Here is a 22,095-nt window from a genome sequence, read left to right on the forward strand (position 1 = left end):
AGATAAGCTTTTTCTTTGACTCATATGCAGTGCCCAAGAAAAGAGTCAAGTGTTAATATCCCACTGGAAACAAAAGAATCTTGACCTACTCTGAATTAAATTCGCCCACCACCAAAGGGATCCTCTGTCATGCCCCATTCCGTGAGTGGTAGTTGGGGTCATTGCTGTTATTTATTGTCCTTCATCGGTTAACAAAGTCAACTTAGTGAATTCAGTTTAGCTGTGTGAATGAGCATCCTATTAATGAATCTTCAGAAATGATGACTGTTGTATAGAAGTATGGCAACAAAGGGCAGTATTCTTATACTTATTTTTGCCATAAAGCAACCGATACATATCTTGTATTGTTTAAAAACCCACACAAGATATGGGGTAATTTTCTTGTTTTGGCTCCAGTTTTAATATTTTTAGTATTGTTTGTCTCATAGTGTTAGAGTAGTTGTTGGCCCTCAGTATACACGGGCTCACTTTACATGGTTTCAGTCTTCCATAATTATAAAAAAAAAACCTAAGTTTCAAATTGCATGCGGCATACAAACAAGCAAAAACGTGATCAAAGCAAAGTGTCAGGTATTACTACACCATCCTCACTGATCCCAACCCCTTGAGGAGGTGGGGAGGCTTAGGGATCCACTGCAGGGAGAGTAAGCCTTTTAAGCCTACTCTCTCCGCTGGGGATTCAACTCATCCTATAAATTTTCCCCTTCCTCTTTCGTTGACGACCCTGGTATTGGATTACTAAATTCATTGCTCTTTTAACTTGATGGAGGTGGAGTTGGACGGCACCTGTAAAACTAGAGTAGGTGAGGATCCCAGGCCAGTTACCACTTTTGGTGACATTATTGCTCCTCCCCCCAGTTGGGCCCCCTGGTGAGAGGACTTCATCCTGGACGAAATTTTCATTTTTCTTTGCGTGGCGGACACAGCAAACCTCCCAATGACTTCTGGCACTTATACCATTTAGTACTAAACCTAAAAAGATTGAATATTGTCTTGACCCAACCTTGCCTCACTTTAACTGCCTCTTTGGGAATGGAAGTTGGTCAAGGTATCTAACACTAGAAGCTGACCAAAGAATATCAGCACCCAAGTAGGAAAATTATTTATTGAGTGGACTTTCTACGAATGAAATGAACAAATAAAAGAAAAAATGTGGCTTATAGAAGCCACAACAAAAATTCAGTCAGAAAATTATATATCAATGAAAAATATAGATAACCTAAAATATGAACAGTATTCAGCGTACCATTGTACTTCCCAAGAATAATAACAGGTATGTTGAAAAGAATATACTATTAGACTCACTTAAAAAGATACCCAAAGGTACAGGATTGTGAACTATATGTTTTACCAAGTAAACAGATGAATAAACAAATATTTAAAATTGTGAAAATAAAAATCTAAGGTCAAGATCTACCTCAGAAAATAAAAATTTTATGCCAAACTTGGGAAGTAAGACCATGTCACAAAACCGCTAGTGTCATAATTGTAGTAAATATGGACAGGCAACAAAACAATGTCGAAATGAACCTGTGTGCGTATGTAGTGTAGTGAACCGAAGTGTATAAACTATGGGCAAGACCATCTTGCAAGGTCCAGAGAATGATATTTTTTTTTTTTGCTTAATAAATATTTCATTACAACAAAAAAGTAATTTAGCTATATATTGTAGTTGACATTTAGTGAATTTCTAGCTAAATTCTCAGAAATCACGGGTCATTCCTTCTGACACTTACTGTACCTGCAGCCAAGGCAGTCCTAGACGCCTCAAGAAGTTCCTTAGTACTCACTACCAGGATCGTGGTAGAGAATAGGACAGTTGGAAGGTGGAGTCTTGCATGGAACTCAGAAGAGACTCCTCCCATCTGAGATTTTGCCCTTAAGGTTACCAGATTGATGGGAAACCAATTCCAGTAGGAGCGTTTTTCATTCATAGGCCAGGACAAGTGTTGCCCATCCTTGTTTGGAATTATTAGGTACCCAAATAACTGAAATGAATAGCTATATCTCTGCCAATGACATGCTTCCCATTATTTGTAAAGTTCTGAAGTTGTGCCTTCATATGATTAGCTGTTTTAATGGTGAAGGATTCAGAAGGTTTGGCCACTCTTAGATGGTATGGGTTTTCCAGGATTGTGGAGGTGCCATAATTTCCATTAAAGCAAAAAAAGGGGGCTTCAGTTGTTTTGGTTGCCTTGCCACTGTGGAGGATGACTATTTCCCTAAGTAGTTTTAGTATTCATACTGCAGGAGGGACACCAAGGACCAAAGTTCTACATGATCCACCCCAGACAATCTTCCTCTCATTGAGGATGTATTTACCAACAGCGAAAGGAGACACATTGAGGTGTCTCACCAATAGTTACCAGACTGCATCAGGGGCAGGTGTTGGTGTCCTTGATGCTCCCAGTACTACAGAACCAGGAGGGTCATCCCTGTGAGACGGGTCTGACTCTCAAGAGAATCTAAGAAACTGACCCATACTCTTCTTGGCCTTTGATCTTTTATTTAGGTGGCTCCGAAGGACCTAGCAAGACTATCCTTCTCCTTCTAGGTAGTCCTCAAAAAATATTATTCTAACTTAAAATTGCCTTGAATTCCTGGCAGGAATCTTCAGTAGCGTCTTGAATACAGTAATGCTCTTGAATATAGTAATGCTCATTATCAAGGATATCCTTGACACTTTGTAAGAAGTCTTTGATATTTTGTAAGATCTCTCAGCCTAACATAGCCTATGCAATGTTTGAATTTTGGGGATCTCATGCTCTTCACCCCGTAATTTGACAAGATAACTATGCTATTACTGTATATGTATTTAGTATTGTAACAAATAGGTTTTTGACTCCCATGACCATCAATATTATTATTATGCCAGTTTGATAATATATGTCAATCAATTTGACTTGCAGAGGTGGAGAGAAGGATTTGTTCTTAAATGAGAAGTAAGATATGAAGAAGACAGAGTTGAAGAAGTGAAAGCACTACATGTTATGAGACTCGTGGAAAAGGATAACAAGTACAAGATAGAAAGCAAAGCTAATATAACCCCTTTATTTTGAACTTATTTTACTTACAATTGCCTCCCCCCTAGCCCTTATGGCAACAGAAGAGTAAAGATGCACTTCTTGATGAAGGGTTGTCCAAGTGATATGAAATGCATTGTATATCCTTATTATACTTGTTTATGTATGTATATGTATGTAGCGTGAAGGTACTTGATCCAAGCTTCTGGATGGTGTTTAATGTTTGTAGGGTTAGGAATTGTTGGCTCAACCCTTTTCTTCTAAACTTATTTTTACAGTATGTAAATACTAGTTATCTAGTCAGCATGAGTAGCACTGTACCGGTATTAATTAAGCCGTGAGTAAACTGAAAGGCCTTAATGTATTAAACATGAAAATGGCTTTCATGTTTTAGTATTTAAATCCTCCTAAAGCTGATTAGATTATAAGACTTTTTTTCCACTTGTTTTATCTTTTCAGATGTATCGAGTGAGTTTTATTATGTATTGAATTAAATACCTTCCAATACATTGTACAAGAACTTGGGAACAATTACTTGGTGGTTAAGCTGCCTTTTCCTGTCCAGTTTGAGAGTGAACTTCATGTGGTGCTCTGTAGACTCTTAAAAAGTCTTTGTAGTAACCTTCAGCCCCTGCTCTTTATTGCGTTTTACCTTTTATTTTTCATCGTTCTCTGTGGTCTCTCCATCTTGGCTACCCAATTTCCTTAACATTACTTTGCCCCAAATCACCTCATGGTGAGTCCTATGAGCCTAGAATATCAGTACGTATTTGAAGCGTAGTGCAACATGTAATTAATGTGAAAGGTTTTGTGAGTTTAACTGACTTCAACTCCTTTTTTCTTCAATTGCAGGTTGGTATTGTGCCAGCTTTGATAAACTTTAATCTCCAAAACGTGTCCTTAGTACACTCAATCAAAGTAGCAGATTGCAAGGCGGTTATTTGTGGAATTGAACTCCAAGCATGTAAGTCTAAAACATTTAAAGCATTTCTAATGGACATATTTGCAGATATTTTTGTTCCTATGCAAATACAAACCCTGAGGACTTATTAACGCTATTACAGTACTCGGCTAAATGCAGAGAAAGTTTACAGTGTATAATTTGCGTAGCTTTTGATGGTATACCTAGTGCTTTTTTTTAGCGAGATAGCCTGTACTTAGAGGTTTAATGGGGCTGCTTTGAATGATATAGCTCTCCACTCTCCTTTCATTTGTACTGCTGGCCAGATATACATCTATAATTCATTGTAGGTAAATTTTCTTTGTTTTCTTAATCTCAGTTCTTTGAAAGCCATATATAGAATGATTGTGTAATTGCCAATATATCTGTAAAAAAAATTTTTTTGTGTTATTGTTTTGTTAAGTGTTGTTAAATTTCTTAAGTGTTATATATTTTGTTTCTAAGTAGCGTTTTGTTTGCAACATATGTACCAAAGTAAGCAGTATTTTTTTATGTTTAGCTCACGTGCCTTACACCTGAAGTTACTTTAGTCTTTCCTTTACTCAGACATGTTTAGATGTGTAATCCTATTTGTTGCCATTGTCTATATTTGTTGATAAGGTATGTTTAAAGTAGAATCCGTGTTTTCCATACATGTGAAAGGGCTGTTGCCTTGTATAATAAGGCGCCCTATGAGGTAATGTTAGACTTGCGATAATCTTACGCTAAGTCGGTTGGTTATGCACTTCCATACTCATTGGAGTGTCTTGGGGTTCGAGGATAACTTTCGAAGTGGTTATGACGACGATGTGTTAAACTCATGCTGATATCTTCTTTCTGATGTGAGGTTTCTAGTAGAAAACACGAAGTATAAAAAATACATATATTCCTCTGAGATTACAGGATGAATATCAGATAGGATTGTACAGGTCTTCTAATGACGATGGCTTGATCGCTTCTGCCAATGATGATGGCTAATTCAACTCTGACTACCATCTCGGTTACAAATTATAAAGGAAGCAGACAGTAGCTCGAACATACGAACATACACACAGATGACATAGTTACAAATCACGTAGGCCATTTGAATTATAGGTCGCGGTAGTTGTCTCAAGCAGGAAGCTTGGACTAATGTTTTCAAAACAAATGAAGGACCACAGGTGACGGCATGTTATCTTAGCCTACTTTATTGTATACGTCATCTTAGCATACTTTATCGTATCTGGTCTGATCACATTCCTGCAAGCAATCTGGTTGACCTCTTTAGTTTTAGTTTTTTATATATATGGAATAACATTCCATATTTTATTATGTACAGTGTAATCACTTACACATGTGCATTTATATCCTGATGGCATGGTTGATCAAATATTAGATGAAATGGTTCAGTGAACATGTTCAAAAGGCCGTGTTGCTCATTAGCACTCTGATGACAGTGTAAAGATGCTCTCATCCATTTCAAAAGAATTAAATTGAACATCTAATACAGTGCGCTTACGATGATGTGCTGTTGTTTCAATATTAACATACTAAATTTAAAGTGGGTTGTTATCCCACAAAATCTCAAAACTGAACAATCATATTTCTATGCAGATAATCCTTATAACAAAATAAAGGACTTTTAGTATCGGCATTTTAATTTTATACTTGATATACAACTTGAATAAAATTAGCTGACCTTGGTGCCCTCTAGAATATAGAAATTTACGTATATAGTACCTTTTTATGAAATAGACGTGCCCACCAAACAAAATAGTTATATTTACAATTTCAATTGAATAAACCTAATTATTTTTGGAACTGAATGAAAACCAGTGGAGTAGTTCTCCTAAAAACAAATCCTTAATGTTAACATGAGGACTGTCCAAGATCTTTTGCAGGTGTTGAGTGCTAATACTTCAAAACAAATAGATATTAATCAAAGGAAGAAGGTGGAAGATGAAACTAAAGGGGAAACTAGAATAGAATTATTCATAAAAGAATTGCCATGCATTTCATTTTATAAAAATGCCAGCAGTACTATATCTGCTGATCCACTTACCCGCTGTTGGGGCTGGGTTGGATTATAAACAGCTTTTCAACTGCACACGCCACACTTACATGTAAAAACATGATCACAACAGAGTATCAGGAGATGCTAGAACTTTTTCCTGGCGTTCATCCACCCTCTGTCTCTCCAATGTTGATTTTTGTTTTTAATTCTTTTACACGAGTTCAGAATCAGGTATCCCCAAACGGCCTAAATATTGGAATTATCGCAACAATAATCCCAAATTCCGGTGGCTTTTTGATAGAAGATTTGAGTAAAAGTACTTTTTATATATTTAAATTTTATTCATTCTCAATAGCAAAATCATGTGAAGAAAAATGTATTTTCCCTGAGAAAATAAATGTGATAACCAAATAAAGAATAGTTTTTGCAAAGGAAGAAAATGACTACTGAATCGATTCTTTGGTATTTATAAATCAAATATATGTAATAATCAAATGAAAAGTATCTTTTATTCTGTCATAAGAAGTAAAGGAAAAATGGATCTTTGGTATTCTTTTGAATTTTCATTTCTTAACACCTGATTTTTTAAAATTCTTAGTTAAAGTAAGTAGTATATTCTGCCGGTTGTAATATATATAATTAAAACAAAATCTTCAGCCTCCGTATCATTAAGGATCTGATCATTTCCTTTTTGCCCACAATTGTCCATGTAGCTTTTTCTTGCATTTTTTCACACCAATTTGAGAAGGAAAGGTTTCTGTGGTTTTGATAATTGCCTCTAAGGTGTGTACGGCATGCAAATTCCCGAGCTTCGTTGTGTTTGCATTAAGTTTGAAAAGAGTCTTCTCTACTTCTGCAGTTATGTATGGTGAAGAGGTCATCTGTAGCATGAAAATGGTAACATCTTCATATTCAGGAAGACGGCTGAGAATTTGCCAAAATTCCACAATAGGTTTGTTCTTCCACCCTCCCTTTCTTACAGTTTCATCAATCAAAATAATCATCATTGTCGATCAGTATCCTGCACGTTTGATAAACTGATCCTAGGAAATGCAGTAGCGAGAATTCCCCCTGATCTAACATCAGTACTTCCATCCAGTATTTTTTCTTGATTGACGTCTTTCGGTGAATGCAAGACTGGGTCCGTGAGGTTAATCCTCTGAAGAATTTGGCGGACAGCTTCCCTACACCAGTCTGCATCTTCTTTGGAAGCTTTTCCTCTCATGTGGAAGCATGCATGTCGAGGTTTCCTGTGCCATTATCCCCGGATTTACTTTTGTCAAGGGGCAACCACTGCGATTCAGCATCAGCATTGATGTCACTCAGATTCTTGATTGTCTTTCTGAAGTTTTGGCAAAGCATCCCTACAACACGTTCAACCTCTAGAATAAGGCTGAAATGTGTTTGATTGAAAAGTAGCATTTAAACCAGTCAGGTCTCCAAGGACAAAATCACAAAACTCTAGAGTTACCTTGACATATTTGGATTTTAGTGCATCAAGTATCCTGGCAGGCTGCAGGGAATTCTTCTCACTTGCAGAGAAATACAAGAGAAGATCTGGCCATTGTTCTAAAAATCCGTCTAATGCACTAGACCTCAGATTTGGTTTTAGAATTCGGTGGGCATCGACATAAGCATGTTTTTGAAACTTAGCATAACTTTTCTGTCGATGAGGAGACATTTTGAAGTGATTGTATTTATCATGGATTAGTTGGTCCGCTGTCTTCGACAATACCTTACAAGCATGCTCTACAGCTAAATGGAAAGTATGACAGTAACATTTTGGCACAAAAATATTGAGCGCAGCAGTTTCTATTCTTGTCAAAAGAGAGTTGTTGGCTCCTTGAATCAAATTTTCTCCATCTGATGCGTATCCCGTAGCATTGTTCCAGTGTATCCCATCCTTCTCCGAAGCACTTTCCAATGATGCAAAAAGTCCACTGGCATCCCCTTCTTCAGCGAAAATAAGGCTGTCAAATCGTGTAATAGGGAGCTATATGCCAAGCAGACTATAAAAAAAATAGATATAGAAAGGATGTTATGCCGGCTAAGGACTGGACATACAAGACTCACTCGAGAGTTCTTGATGTCAAGCAAAAATCCTCCATTGTACGATGACTACATTGTGCCCTTGAGTGTGAGAAATTTGTTGGCCAAATGTCCCAGTCTTGGGAATTTAAGACATGGGTTCCTTTCTTAGGGACATGACGGAGATCGACATTTTATCGTTGCGATGTTTCTCACCGAACATTTTAATTAAAAGCAGCTATATATCTTTGTTAAGGAGGCAATCTTCAAAAAACTTTAGACGAGGTCTAATTTTATAGATATGATTATATATTTATACATATATATATATATATATATATATATATATATATATATATAAATATATATATATAGAGAGAGAGAGCGAGAGAGAGAGAGAGAGAGAGAGAGAGAGAATAGATTGATAGATATAGATATTTTTATATGTATCTTCTTTTAAGCTCATATAATTATCTTTTTAATTTTCTTTGTAATTTTATTAATGCGTTAATAACCTAGATGTGACACCAGTTTTAATAGCCACAAATCAATCAATCAATCGTTCATCTATTTGTTGGTGGTCATTGTGTTCCGATGACTTGAATATATTGAATGACCCTCAGTATCGCTGGCTATTGTGTCTGTTATAGATTCGTATTTAACAAGCTGTGCAGGGAGAGACCAGGAAGGCAGAATCAGGGGCTTAAGAAACTGGTTTAATGTCAGTTTATGTAATTACAAAACCAGTTTGTCTCTGTGTGTTTTCTTGAGTAAAGGCTTTATTACAATCTGTGGTGTTGCAAGCATTTATCAGGACACTGTACTGCACTTCTGTGACCCATTTTATAATTCTTGTCTATGGTTTTTGCTTCCTCCAACTTTGTGACATGATGATTCTTACAGCAGTGTTCATTATAGTTACAATTATAATTAAAAATGAAATAAATGATTATATGAAATGTCTGCTAACAGTAAACTGCTTTGTTCTGCTTATGGTTTGGTTTAATGAGACCTTTATGTATACAAGGGACCTGATGATATATATGGTACAGAAATGATCAAAATATTCTGTGCTAAATTTGACTTAGGAAGAAACTGAGAAATAGCCTTTTCGTAAGTTCCGAATTAGCTACGATAGTATTTTTTGTGACATCAAGATTCAACCTATTTTAAGATTAAACCTATTCCTGTGTTTTATGTGATCAATGGTTTTCACAAGAATGATTGCATGTATGTACTGAATATTTGTGCAATTCTTCTTTAATATAAAATTGAAAGAATAATTACTGGTTCAGCAAAATTCAGTGTCATTCATTGCTTGACAGTTCGTTTTCAGCGTGGAGGATCATTAGTATTTTCTCAAGGCCAATTAACTCCTTACAAAGAACCAATGAGTGTCTAATGACTACTTTTCTTTTGACAGCTATAAAAGAAGTGCTAGAGGAACTGAACCTTCCAGTCTTCATATCAGGTTGCGGTAATACAGCTCCTGTCATTAAAGGTATTGTCTCTTGTTTGTTTGATGCTGTCAATTTTATGGTTTCATATGTTACTGATAAAATGGAGAGGAATTTGAAGATTTGGAAATGTGTTCCTTTTGTGTGGTTAGCCTTTCTCATCGTTATTATCAAGTGAGGCACAAGTTTATATGTTAATACTCATATGCGACAGCAAATTCAGAAATGAAGGCCATACGTTTATCATTTTATAAAGAAGGAATACTAACTGCATGAAAGTGGAGAATGGAAAGAGGACAAGATAATGAAACTTTTCCAAAAATAAAAGGTAAGAGAATATTATTAAACATAGAATAATGTACAATACTTGTAGCTGAACTGCAAGGGTATTCTGAAGTAGAAGGAAAAAATATAAAGTAACCTTATGGTTCTTTGAAAACCCAGTGAGTTTAAGTAAAAGTAAGAAAAAATTACTGCCAACGTGCATGGACGAAAAGTAAATAAAAGAAAAGGGAAAATTGATTCATACTTGACATCTGGTGATATTTAGAATATGACAATAATACCAGCTACACAAGTAGAGAATTTTAATACTCTAGTATGTAACGTTTGTATTCAGATGGCAGAATAATTAAGAACTGGCGAAGAAGCAGACTTTGCTCTTTCAGGTAATAAAGAGCATTTTCACACGTTGTTATAGTACACTGTACCGCATCCTGAGCATCATTTTAAAGACCACACTTGAATTAATGCATCCTGTTATCTAGTCAAAAGAGCGAGAAGAGTCCTTAACTTCAGCCAATGTTTATATATCCATATTGTTTACAGTAATGCTCTAAATATCTGGATCGCCATTATTCGAAACTCGACATTATCCGACACACCCAAGGCCCCCAAAGATATATATATATAGATATATATTATATGTATATTATTATATAATGATATATATATATATAATATCTATATATATATATATATATACATACATACATTATAATGCATATATATATATATATAGATATATATATATATATATATATATATATATATGTATATAATATAGTATATATTACCATACATTTTTACATATTTCATATAATTAATATGTATATATATTATATATATTATATATATATACACATTTTTATATATATATATCATATATATATATATTATATATATATTATATATATACATTACATATATATATGCATTATATATATAATTAATATTATATATATATACAATATATATATATTATATATATATGCTATATATATTATATATATATATATATATATTATATATATAATATATATATATATATATATTAATATATATTATATATATATATTTAATATTTATATTATATATTATATATATATATATATATTATTATATATATTATATTATATATTATATATTTATATTATATATATTTATATATATATATATATATATTAATATATATATATGCATATATATATATATATTATAATATATATATATATATATATATACACATTTTTATATAATATATATATATATATATTCACATTATATATATATATTATATATATATATACATATATATAATTGTATATTACATAAACATATATATATATATATATATATTATATATATATTTTTTTATATTATATAATAATAATATATATATGATATCCAGCGTGAAGGTGTACTATTAGAAACGTTGCAATTCATTACAATTCTTTATTTCCTTCGGGATTGGAGAGCTGTAGGCTCTCCAATCCCGAACACTCTAATATAAGAAACCATTCGAAAAATTGTAAAATATATATAGAAAGAAACCATTTCCGAGTCATAGGCCAAGCGAACAAAGCATATGAACTGCCTATCCTAGAGTCATTATTTATTAAACAACTGGTTCCCCAGTTAAATACCCAGACCTCCTCCACACAACTGTACCTGAGCTAACTTTTATTTGTTCTGTCATTCTGTCTCTTGCCTTCTCGGCATAAGGTTGGTTAGCGGTCTTTGGTCTTTTTTTTTTTATTTTTTTTTTTTTCGTTTCTGTATGTTTTTTTTAATTGTGTTGTAATTTATAAATGTTGAATTTCAGAGTAATTTTTAAAGTAATTTTTAAATAATTTTGAATTAATTTTATTTATTCTTTAACAGATTCCCTGAAGATGTAATAATGATATTACAAAACGTAGGAAATAAAGAATTGTAATGAATTGCAACGTTTCTAATAGTCCACCTTCACGCTGATGTGTCCTACTGGCCGTCGCCTTCCTCTGTCTCCTGATATATATATATATATATATATATATATATATATATATATATATATATATATATATATATATATATATATAGTATATATATATATATATATATATATATAATATATATATATATATATATATATATATATATATATATAGTGGTACCTCGAGATACGAAATTAATCCGTTCCGAGGCGGCCTTCGTATCATGAGCTTTTTGTATCTTGGACTGCATTTTACATGTAAAATGGCTAAATTGTTCCAAGCCCTCCAAAAACACCCCAGTAAATTTCACATAATGAAGCTAAATTGATCTATAAACAATGAAATACTACAACAATTTGGACCATTCAATATGTAACTTAATATGTACTGCTAATATACCTGTAAATAAAGTGTATTAGTGTATATGGTATACAAGAAATACTGTACGTATGTAGTAAAATGTGGAAGCTTATTTTTCGAGTGAGGCCATCTCCGAAAGTGGCGACAGAGTAGGAGGACAAACGGCAGATACGTACGTACACTTAACTTTACGCAACACATAAAATAATGTAAGGAAAACATACATAAACTAAACTTTATGAAACACATTAACAAAGCTGTAACACTTAACTTTACAAAAAACTAAAATAAAAAAATGTTATTTTGTCTTTTTTTGATTTTTACATTTTTTTTTTTTTACTTTTTATACTTTACATTTTTTTTTTTTTTTTTTTTTTACAAATTTCAACTTCTTCACCACTTTCAACTTTCTGTTTTTTTAGTATCACTTGGTTCTTCCTTTTTGCTTACTCCTGCTAGTACTAAAGGCCCCTTTAAAAAATAACTATCCAAGGAAGATTGCTTCTGCCTACTTTTCACAATGTTCCTGAAACAACTCAGGCGAATGTCATCGAGCTGCGCAAGCATACGACCTGTGTAAGCCTTTTCGGGGTGTCTTTTTTCTACAAATGATTGCACTTTATATATATATATAGCAGCTAGAACATCCTTAATTTCTGCTGTTGTCATAGGGTCGTCCTCCTCCTCGCCGCTGCTAGAGAACTCCTCTTGAACAACGTTATGTTGCATGGCCTGCAACTCCTTCAGGTCATCTGTCGTAAGCTCCTCTTGGTGCTCTTCGAGAAGGTCGTTGATGCAGTCCTCATCGACGACCAGCCCCATGGACTTGCCGAGTGCAACAATCTTGTCAAGATCTGGTTGCAAAACAGTTTCAGGATTGTCAACTGTTTCTGAATCTGCAGCACCAGCTTCGCCCACGTCGAATCCCTCGAAGTCTCGGGCGGATACGGCATCAGGCCAGAGTTTCCTCCACGAGAAATTCAATGTTAGCCTCGAAATCTCCTGCCAAGCTTGATCAATGAGTCGGATGCATATCACAACATCGAAATGCTCCTTCCAAAATTGACGCAAGGTTAGGTTTGTGGTATCAGTGATAGCGAAACATCTCTTTAAAAGATGTTTTGTATACAGCTTCTTGAAGTTCAATATCACTTGCTGGTCCATGGGCTGGAGGAGAGGGGTGGTGTTAGGCGGAAGATAAAGAACCTTGATGAAGGAATACTCCGCTAGGATATCTTCCTCGAGGCCAGGAGGGTGAGCAGGGGCATTGTCCGAAACACCAGCAGGCATTTCAGAGGGAGGCGTTTCTCTTCCAAGAATTTCTTCACTGTCGGGCCGAAACAGATTTACCCACTCGGTGAACAAAAGTCTCGTTACCCAGGCTTTCGCATTAGCCCTCCACATCACTGGAAGCTTCTCCTTAAGCACTTGTGGGCCTTGAAGGCTCGAGGATTATCAGAACAATAGACTAGTAGGGGCTTCACCTTGCAATCCCCACTGGCATTCGAACAAAGTGCGAACGTAAGCCTGTCTTTCATAGGCTTATGCCCAGGTAGCTTCTTCTCTTCCTCCGTGATGTACGTCCGACGAGGCATTTTTTTCCAAAAAAAGGCCAGTCTCATCACAGTTGAAGACTTGCTGAGAATTATAGCCTTCCTTGGTCATCATCTCGTCGAACGTCTTTTTAAAGGCTTCGGCCGCTTTCATGTCCGAGCTGGTGGCCTCTCCATGCCGCACCACCGAATGGATGCCAGTCCATTTACGGAATTTCTCAAACCATCCATGTGAGGCCTTGAAGTCTGGAGTTGGCGTTGATGTCCCTTCTCCTCTGTCGTCTTCGGCCTGGGCAATCAAATCGGTTATCGTATCGCCAACGATTTCTTTTGTCTTTTATCCAGACAAGAAGAAGCCTTTCCATCTCGTCGTGCCCGTGGTTCCTCTTGCTGGACAAAATAGTGATGCCCTTGGAAGGTGTAGCTGCTTTGATGGCAATCCTTTTGCTTAAGGATGGTGCCTATTGTCGACGGATTTCGGTCATATTCCTTGGCGATCACACTCAATCGCATACCAGCTTCATACTTCTTGATAATCTCCATCTTCGTTTCCAAAGAGAGCATCCTCTTCTTTCCGGGAATTTCAAGTTTCTTGGGACCCATGACTACGTATATACTGTACATAATTATGTTATGTAGTACATATATGTATGGAGTAAAGTTCTCACACAACACGATAAAGTATACTACGTATGCACAATAAAATCACTAACGAATTTACGTTAATAAACGAAATCGTTAGAATGAACGAATGCCGCGTGCGTATGATACAGATGATGCCGTGCAGTGGCCGAAGAAGCACGCCGCTACGTAGTAGATGCATGATGGGAGGGATGCTGACCAATAGGAGAGAAGGATCTCATGGTGGTGACTAGCATCAGGAACCAATGGGAGGGTGGGAGGATGGTGGTGAGTCTACTCAGTTGGCGGCGCGCGAGTTTCAAAATTGTTATCGGTGGTCCGGGCGAATCTCGGACTTTACAGCAACAACCTTTCGTGTCTTGAGCAATTTTCGTATGTAGAGCCGTAAAATTTGTCGTATTTGCTTTCGTATTTTGAGTTTTTCGTAAGTTGAGCCTTTCGTATCTCGAGGTACCACTGTATATATATATATATATATCATATATTATATATATATATATATATATATATATATATATATATATATATATATATATATAATAGTATACTATATATATATATATATATATTATATATATATATATATATATAATATATATATTATATATATATATATATATATATATATATATATTTATATATATATATATAGATATATATTAATATAATATATATATATTATATATATATATATATATATATATGTTATATATATATGTATACTATATATATTATATTATATATATATATATATATAATAGTATATATATATATATTATATATATATATGTAGATATAGATGTTAAGATCTATATATATATATAAAATATATATTATAATATAGTATTTATAATATATATATATATATATATATTATATTAATATCTATTTATAGAATATATATTTATATATATATATATATATATATATTTATATATATATATATATATATATATATATATATATATATATAGGTATATATATTTATATATATATATATATATATATATCTATCTATATATATATTTATATATATATATTATATATATATATATATATATTTTATATATATATATATTATAGTATACTATATATAGATATATATATATATATATCTATGTGTATATATATATATATATATATATATATATATATATATATATATATATATATATATATATATATATTATATGCACTCCGGTGGTTGGCAATGCTGCACGGCCTACATAAAATGTTGGTAACACTGCTGGCACTCTGACTGACTAAGGTAGGAGCATAGGGTGGGGGAGGCCTGAGAAATGCACCTCATTTGATTTTTTTATGGGAAACAAAATTTCCAAATGAAACCCATAATTCACAATCATTCTGGGACACAGACTAATCAGAATCGGTGACATTGAGCATAGTGTTATCCAGTCCGTCAGCTTCATTGCACAGAGTAATGTTTATGGAGTTAGAATATCCTTCTGCGTTTGACTCCACGTTCTTTGTGAAATATTTATTAATACCTTATGTAATCTCTGTTGCATTGTTCAGCTAATCTCTATAAGTGGAGTCTGCCAGTTTCTTGAGAGAAACAACATCGTTGATCTACGCGCTGTTCTTGCAATCTGAAGAACTTCTCTTCGTGCAAACATGCGAACATGCCTCCACTATTCTCATCCCTTTGTCTTTATGCAATAGGTAAGTACTTACATTGCCCCATGTAGAGCATACTGTTTTTAGCCTAGGGCCTTTTTTCTCCTTGCCCACTATATTTACAAGGTTGAAATAAAAAGTGGAAAGGCAATAATCAACAACAAATATAAAAGCGGTGCAGAAATTTCAGTCTTTCTTGCAATTACCTCTACTGCTTCAGCCGAAAATATCAAAAGAATTCAAAACTTCAGCTTCAAACATAATCTGCTGAAGATGTTGAAGAAGAGGGGTCATAAGGTGTCATCTTCATTTTCATCTTCGTCATTGTCTACCACTCCTTCCCCTTCTTTCAAGGTTCAATGACGTAGGAAGGAGAGGTCCCATTGGCCTCCCTCCACAGGGGGAAACACAGGGATCTCTCACTTACTCTCCCCAGTCTTTGGAATCAGGGTTCATGTCATGGGTCTCTCCTAGACCATGTGACTCGGGAGTGTCGAGTGCGCAGGTCTCCAAGAGTACCCACATTCTCGGTACTAGTTCTAAGAAATCACTTCCCAAAATCAGTGTAGTGTCTACCTCTACCCGTATCTCTGTGGACACTCAGGTAGAGAAAGCTACCAATTATCATCCTGTACATGATTTGGATGTTTCGAGTTTGTGGCCTCCAAAGCAAGTCCACATCACTCCAGACACTCAGGTTTCCACTAAACATCAAGAAGCCATTGCCAACAAAACAGGTTAACCCAGATTTGGTTCACTTAGGTTCGGGTCTTTCACTGCAGCAGCTTAATGCCGAGAGCATCATTCTCATGCAGCAAAAAGCAGAAAACCTGAAGGTGACTGCCATAGCAGCCATCCAGGCAGTCTCCTAGCTGGACCTGTGATCATTAACAGTGTCCAAGGTTGCCTCCTCCTTGGGATCCATTGTCCCAGGGAAAGATTCCACCTTTGGGAGATTGTGCCAATGAGGAAGTAGGGCAATCACTTACCTGGCCCACTAGATGGCAAACTTGTTGGCAAACTTGGTTTTACTGAGGAGGGACACTGTCCAAAATCGTACTTATGTACTCGGCTCACCGAAAGATCTTGCCCTCAGGCCAGAGATGCAAGTGATGCTGATGAAAGGCGCTGTGGAAGCTGTGATACTAGATTGGTCCCCAGGCTTTTATAACCAAGTCTTTCTTATATAGAAATCAATGGGGTGTTGGAGACTGGTCATGGCTCTCTCTCCCTTGAACCCATTTGTTTGCCAGACTTGGCCGTCTGGGAACTCGACTTCATGCTTATGGTGGATCTGAAGGATGCATATTTCCAAATACTCATCCATCCATCCTCTCTCAAGTATCTATGCTGTATCCTTTGGGAGACAGAATTCCAGTTCAGGGCACTTGTTTCAGGCTTTTAACAGCTTCCCAAGTGTTCACATGAGTATTCACACTTGTGTCAGCTTGGTTCCATTCGCATGTTATATGTCTGCTGCGGTATCTCAACAATTGGCTAGTCCTGGCAAACACAGTCACAATTGCTGCGGGACAGGGATTGCCTTCTCAAATTTTGCCGTATCCTGGGGGTTGTGGTAAATGTTGAGAAGTACATTCTCACTCCCAAACAGAAGATAGAATGCCTGAGCATGCTGACAGACATGGCAGCATCGAGAGTTTTTCCCTTGGACTCACATATCTTCAGGCTCAGGAAGACAGCGCAGTTGTTCTTGTTATGGCAGTAACAACCACCTTGCCAGTGGTTAGTTGCTTAGAACCCTCCATCCCTCCCCATTCCTCTCTTGGAGGAAGTGAGACAGGACTTGGCCTGGTGGTTAGATAACAGGAACCTCGTAATAGAAGTGCCTCTACACACACCCCTCAAGAGATGCTTCTGTTCTCAGATGCTTCAACTGAGGGATGGGGTGCATGCCTGGAAGAGTTGCTGATCTCAGGTATTTGGAGCAGAAACAACAAACACCTTCAATCAATATCTTGGAACTCAAGGCAGCCTTCCTAGGCTCTCCAAGTGTTTCAGGATTGAGTGATGGGACACTTGGTGGCATTGATGAATAACTCCACAATAATGACATATGTCAACTGGCAAGGAGGCCTAGTATCTCATTTGCTTCACCTGTTGACAGTGCAGGTGCACAAGTGGGCTGTAGCACACTTGGTGGAACTGTCAGCCAGATACATTCCAGGGAAGAGGAATGTAGTGGCAGACAAGCTCACTCACCAGGTTCAAGTGATAGGGACAGAATGGTCCCTTCGGACAGAGTTCACAGGAAGGTTGTTCAACATTTGGGGTCTTCCTCCCATTGACCTGTTTGCCACTAGGCACAACAGGAAGCTGCAAGTGTTTTGTTCCATCTTACCAGACCCATGGCCGTAGCAGAGGACGCCTTCCAACACCCATGAGACAACCTGGATACATATGCTTTCCTTCCATTTTGTCTGATTCTCAGAATGACCCTGGTGGCTCCCAAATGGACACATGCCATATGGTATCTGGACCTACTAGCTCTATCCTCCAAGGGGCTGAGAGAGTCTCCCCCCTGGCACAACCTTCTGTCTCAACCTCACATTGAACGGTACCACCATTCAGTGCAGTCTCATTTTACAGCTGGAGACTATCCATCCTCTCTTGCAAGCGAGAGGGTTTTCTCACTGCACAGCAACAGAGATGTCTGGATACCTGCAATAGTCCTCTCTTCCTGAGTACCAGGTCACCCTGGGCAGTCTTATGCTTGAAGGGTGTAAATATCTCCTTGCTGGAGGTTTCCCTGCTGATGAAGAGCTTCTTAAAAGTTTTGCCCTCCCAGGGAATTCAGGCCCCCTGCATGGGATGTTACTTGTTTTGAGGAGCCTGACTCATACACCATACAAGCCTCTGTATGAGAGTTTTCAGACAGGGATTTGACCCTCAAGGTCTTTCCTTCAATGTGAAACACTCAAGGAGATGGGGATCAGCTATGCTCGATTTTATCAGAATCCATCGGTACCTGATGCCTGATACAAGTCCTTCACAATCCCCTCTCTAGATGACTTTGTTGCCAATGATCCAGATGAGATCTTACTCTGTCATGTTTGAGTGCAGCGGTACTACCTCAGAAGGACTTGACACCTCATGCCTGAGTGTTGACAACTCATTGTTTTTACTGGTTTGACCAAGAAAGACGTGTCCAATAATGTCATCTCTTTCTGGCTTTGTGAGGTGATCAAACGAACGTACCCAGCATCAAGTGAGGAAAACACCATTATGTTCTGGCCAAGACCTCACAAAGTGAGGACATAGGTCCGTCCCTCGCGTTCAGGAAGAATTTGTCAGTTCCTCAAGTACTGAAGGCAGGGATGTGGTCGTGCCAGACCACCTTCACCTCCTACCTTCAGGACATTCCCCACAAGTCCTTGGACTCTTTTTCTTTGGGTCCTGTGGTGGCTGCTCAACAAATTGTATAGCTTTCCCAGTTTCTCTAAGAGGACAAGGTAGCATCTTGCCTAAGGTGTTCAATTGTGAAAGAGAGTACGTGTATGAGTGACTGGACTTCCCTCCCTTCTCTTTCCTTAACCTTTCTCTCTTGGGGACAGAGTGTAGGTTACCAGACCGTCACATGCGTCGATGCAGGTGAATTTCACATCGAGCAACCATTCCAATCTCTATGATTTTAGTTAGATAAAGGCAATCCATACCCTCTCTCTAGCAATAAATCTAACCTGTTTCTTATACATTGTTTTATTGTCTCCAACATTCAAGATTCAACCTAGCCCATTTTCAAATTCTGCTGAACAAGCAGTTCCCATACTCTGTTCAGCATGTCAGAGGCAATGTTCTCTCCCTTGATCTACTTGACCAGGTGTGGCAGATTACCTCTACCAAGAAGTAAGTCTTCCTATGTAAAGACCAATGGTTTGTAAATTGTGTAGGAACAAATGACAAATTTTTTAAGTAATTTGCATCCTTCCTAACTATACAAACCTCATGCCACCCTTCAATCTGATACTTCAGCTGAAAGCCAAAGTGAATGCTTACTGACTGGGTGGACCTTTTCCTGGTATTTAATTGTCTAATCACCTTGTTTAAAAGTATGTAAAGAGCTCAGGTTTATATAGTTGGGGAAATACAAGTTACTTTTAAAATTTGTCATTTTACATTTATGTACAAAAGTAAAAATTATTATTCTATTAACCCTCTTACGCCGAAGCGGTAAAAAAAAAAATTGTCTCCCGTGTGCAGGAGGTGTTTCAGAGTGAGCGCGGAAGCGGAAAAAATATTTAAAAAAAAAAAATCACAGCGTGCTTAGTTTTCAAGATTAAGAGTTCATTTTTGGCTCCTTTTTTTGTCATTGGCTGAAGTTTAGTATGCAACCATCAGAAATGAAAAAAATTATCATTATCATATATAAATAATGCGATATATGATAGCGCAAAAACGAAATTTCATATATAATTGTATTCAAATCGCGCTGTGCGTAAAACGGTTAAAGGTAACAAGTAACTTTTTTTCGTTGTAATGTACACTAAATTGCGATCATTTTGGTATATAACACATTGTAAAACGATTAAAGCAACACAGAGAAAATATTATCACAAAATAATGCATGAATTCGTAACGCGCGGACGTAAACAAATATTTTTTTCAAAAATTCACCATAAATCAAAATATTGTCCTAGAGACTTCCAATTTCTTTCAAAATGAAGACAAATGATTGAATATTACTATACTGTAAGAGTATTATCTTACAATTGCAGTTTTCGACCATATCTGACGAGTTAAAGTTGACCGAATGTCGAATTTTTATATATATATTTTTTATATGCAATTATTTCGGAAATAAGAAAAGCTACAACCTTCAAATATTTTTTGTTTTATTCTACATGAAATTGCGCACATTTTCATATATAAAACTCTATGAAATGCCTAATATGAAACGGAGCAAATATTCCGAGAATGGTACGTACGCAATTTGGAGATTTGTGGCGGAGAATCCGCACGCGGAGGGAAGGAAAGATTTTTTTTTTTAATTCACCATAAATCTAAATATTTTGCTAGACTTCGAATTTGTTTCAAGATGAAGATAAATGACTGAATATTACTAGACTGTAAGAGTTTTAGCTTACAATTGCGTTTTTCAACCATTACGGTAGAGTCAAAGTTGACCGAACGTGGTTTTTTTTCTATTTATCGTGATTTATATGCAAATATTTCAAAAATGAGAAAAGCTACAACCTTCAATTATTTTTGTTGTATTCTAAATAAAATTGCGCACATTTTCATATATAAAACTTTATGTAACGGCTAATTTAAAATGGTGCAAACATTACCACAATCGCACGTATGATTTTTTCGGAAGAGTTACCGCGCGGACGTAAAGAAAATGTTATTTTTTTCATAAATTCACCATAAATCGAAATATTGTGCTAGAGACTTCCAATTTGTTGCAAAATGAAGGTAAATGCTTGAATATTACTAGAATATAAGCGTTTTAGCTTACAATTGCGTTTTTCGACCATTTCGGTAGAGTCAAAGTTGACCGAAGGTTGAAATTTTGGCAATTATCGTTATTGATATGAAAATATCTCAAAACTGATAAAAGCTACAACCATGGGTTGTTTTCAGTTGTATTGTGCATGAAATTGCGCACATTTCCATATATAAAACTTTACATAACGGCTAATTTTAAAATGGTGCAAACATTACCACAATCGCATGTATGATTTTTTTCGGAAGAGTTACCGCGCGGATGTAAGGAAAAAGTTTTTTCATAAATTCACCATAAATCGAAATATTGTGCTAGAGACTTCCAATTAGTTGCAAAATTAAGGTAAATGATTGAATATTACTAAAATATAAGAGTTTTAGCTTACAATTGCGTTTTTTGACCATTTCGGTAGAGTCAAAGTTGACCGAAGGTTGAAATTTTGGCAATTATCGTTATTTATATGAAAATATCTCAAAACTGATAAAAGCTACAATCATGAGTATTTTATTGTTGTATTCTACATAAAAATGCGCACATTTTCATATATAATACTTCATGTAACGGCTAATTTACAATGGTACAAAAATTATGTCAAAGTGATGAAATAATTTCCAAGATGTGTCACAGATACTTTTTAGTGCGGCAAGAAAGAAATTCGCGCTTGCGCGCCTGCGTAACGATTGTAAACAAAACAACACCTTGCTCCGTGAACTCCCAGTATCCCCCAAGGTGCGTGACT

General features: G+C 35.9%; 1 protein-coding gene across 4 annotated transcripts in view; it reads left to right on the top strand.

Annotated features, from left to right (window-relative positions):
* The window catches only part of LOC135216423 (long-chain fatty acid transport protein 4-like), a 179,917-nt gene that overhangs the window by 41,178 nt on the left and 116,644 nt on the right, over positions 1-22,095 (top strand). For all 4 annotated transcript variants that reach the window (XM_064251771.1, XM_064251768.1, XM_064251770.1 and 1 more), the window contains exons 5-6: positions 3,876-3,987; positions 9,408-9,485. In XM_064251771.1, the coding sequence (XP_064107841.1) occupies positions 3,876-3,987; positions 9,408-9,485 (190 nt within the window). The remainder of the gene's footprint in view (positions 1-3,875; positions 3,988-9,407; positions 9,486-22,095) is intronic.

Source organism: Macrobrachium nipponense, chromosome 6 (genome assembly GCF_015104395.2).
Source record: "Macrobrachium nipponense isolate FS-2020 chromosome 6, ASM1510439v2, whole genome shotgun sequence".
NCBI classification, from domain to species: domain Eukaryota; kingdom Metazoa; phylum Arthropoda; class Malacostraca; order Decapoda; family Palaemonidae; genus Macrobrachium; species Macrobrachium nipponense.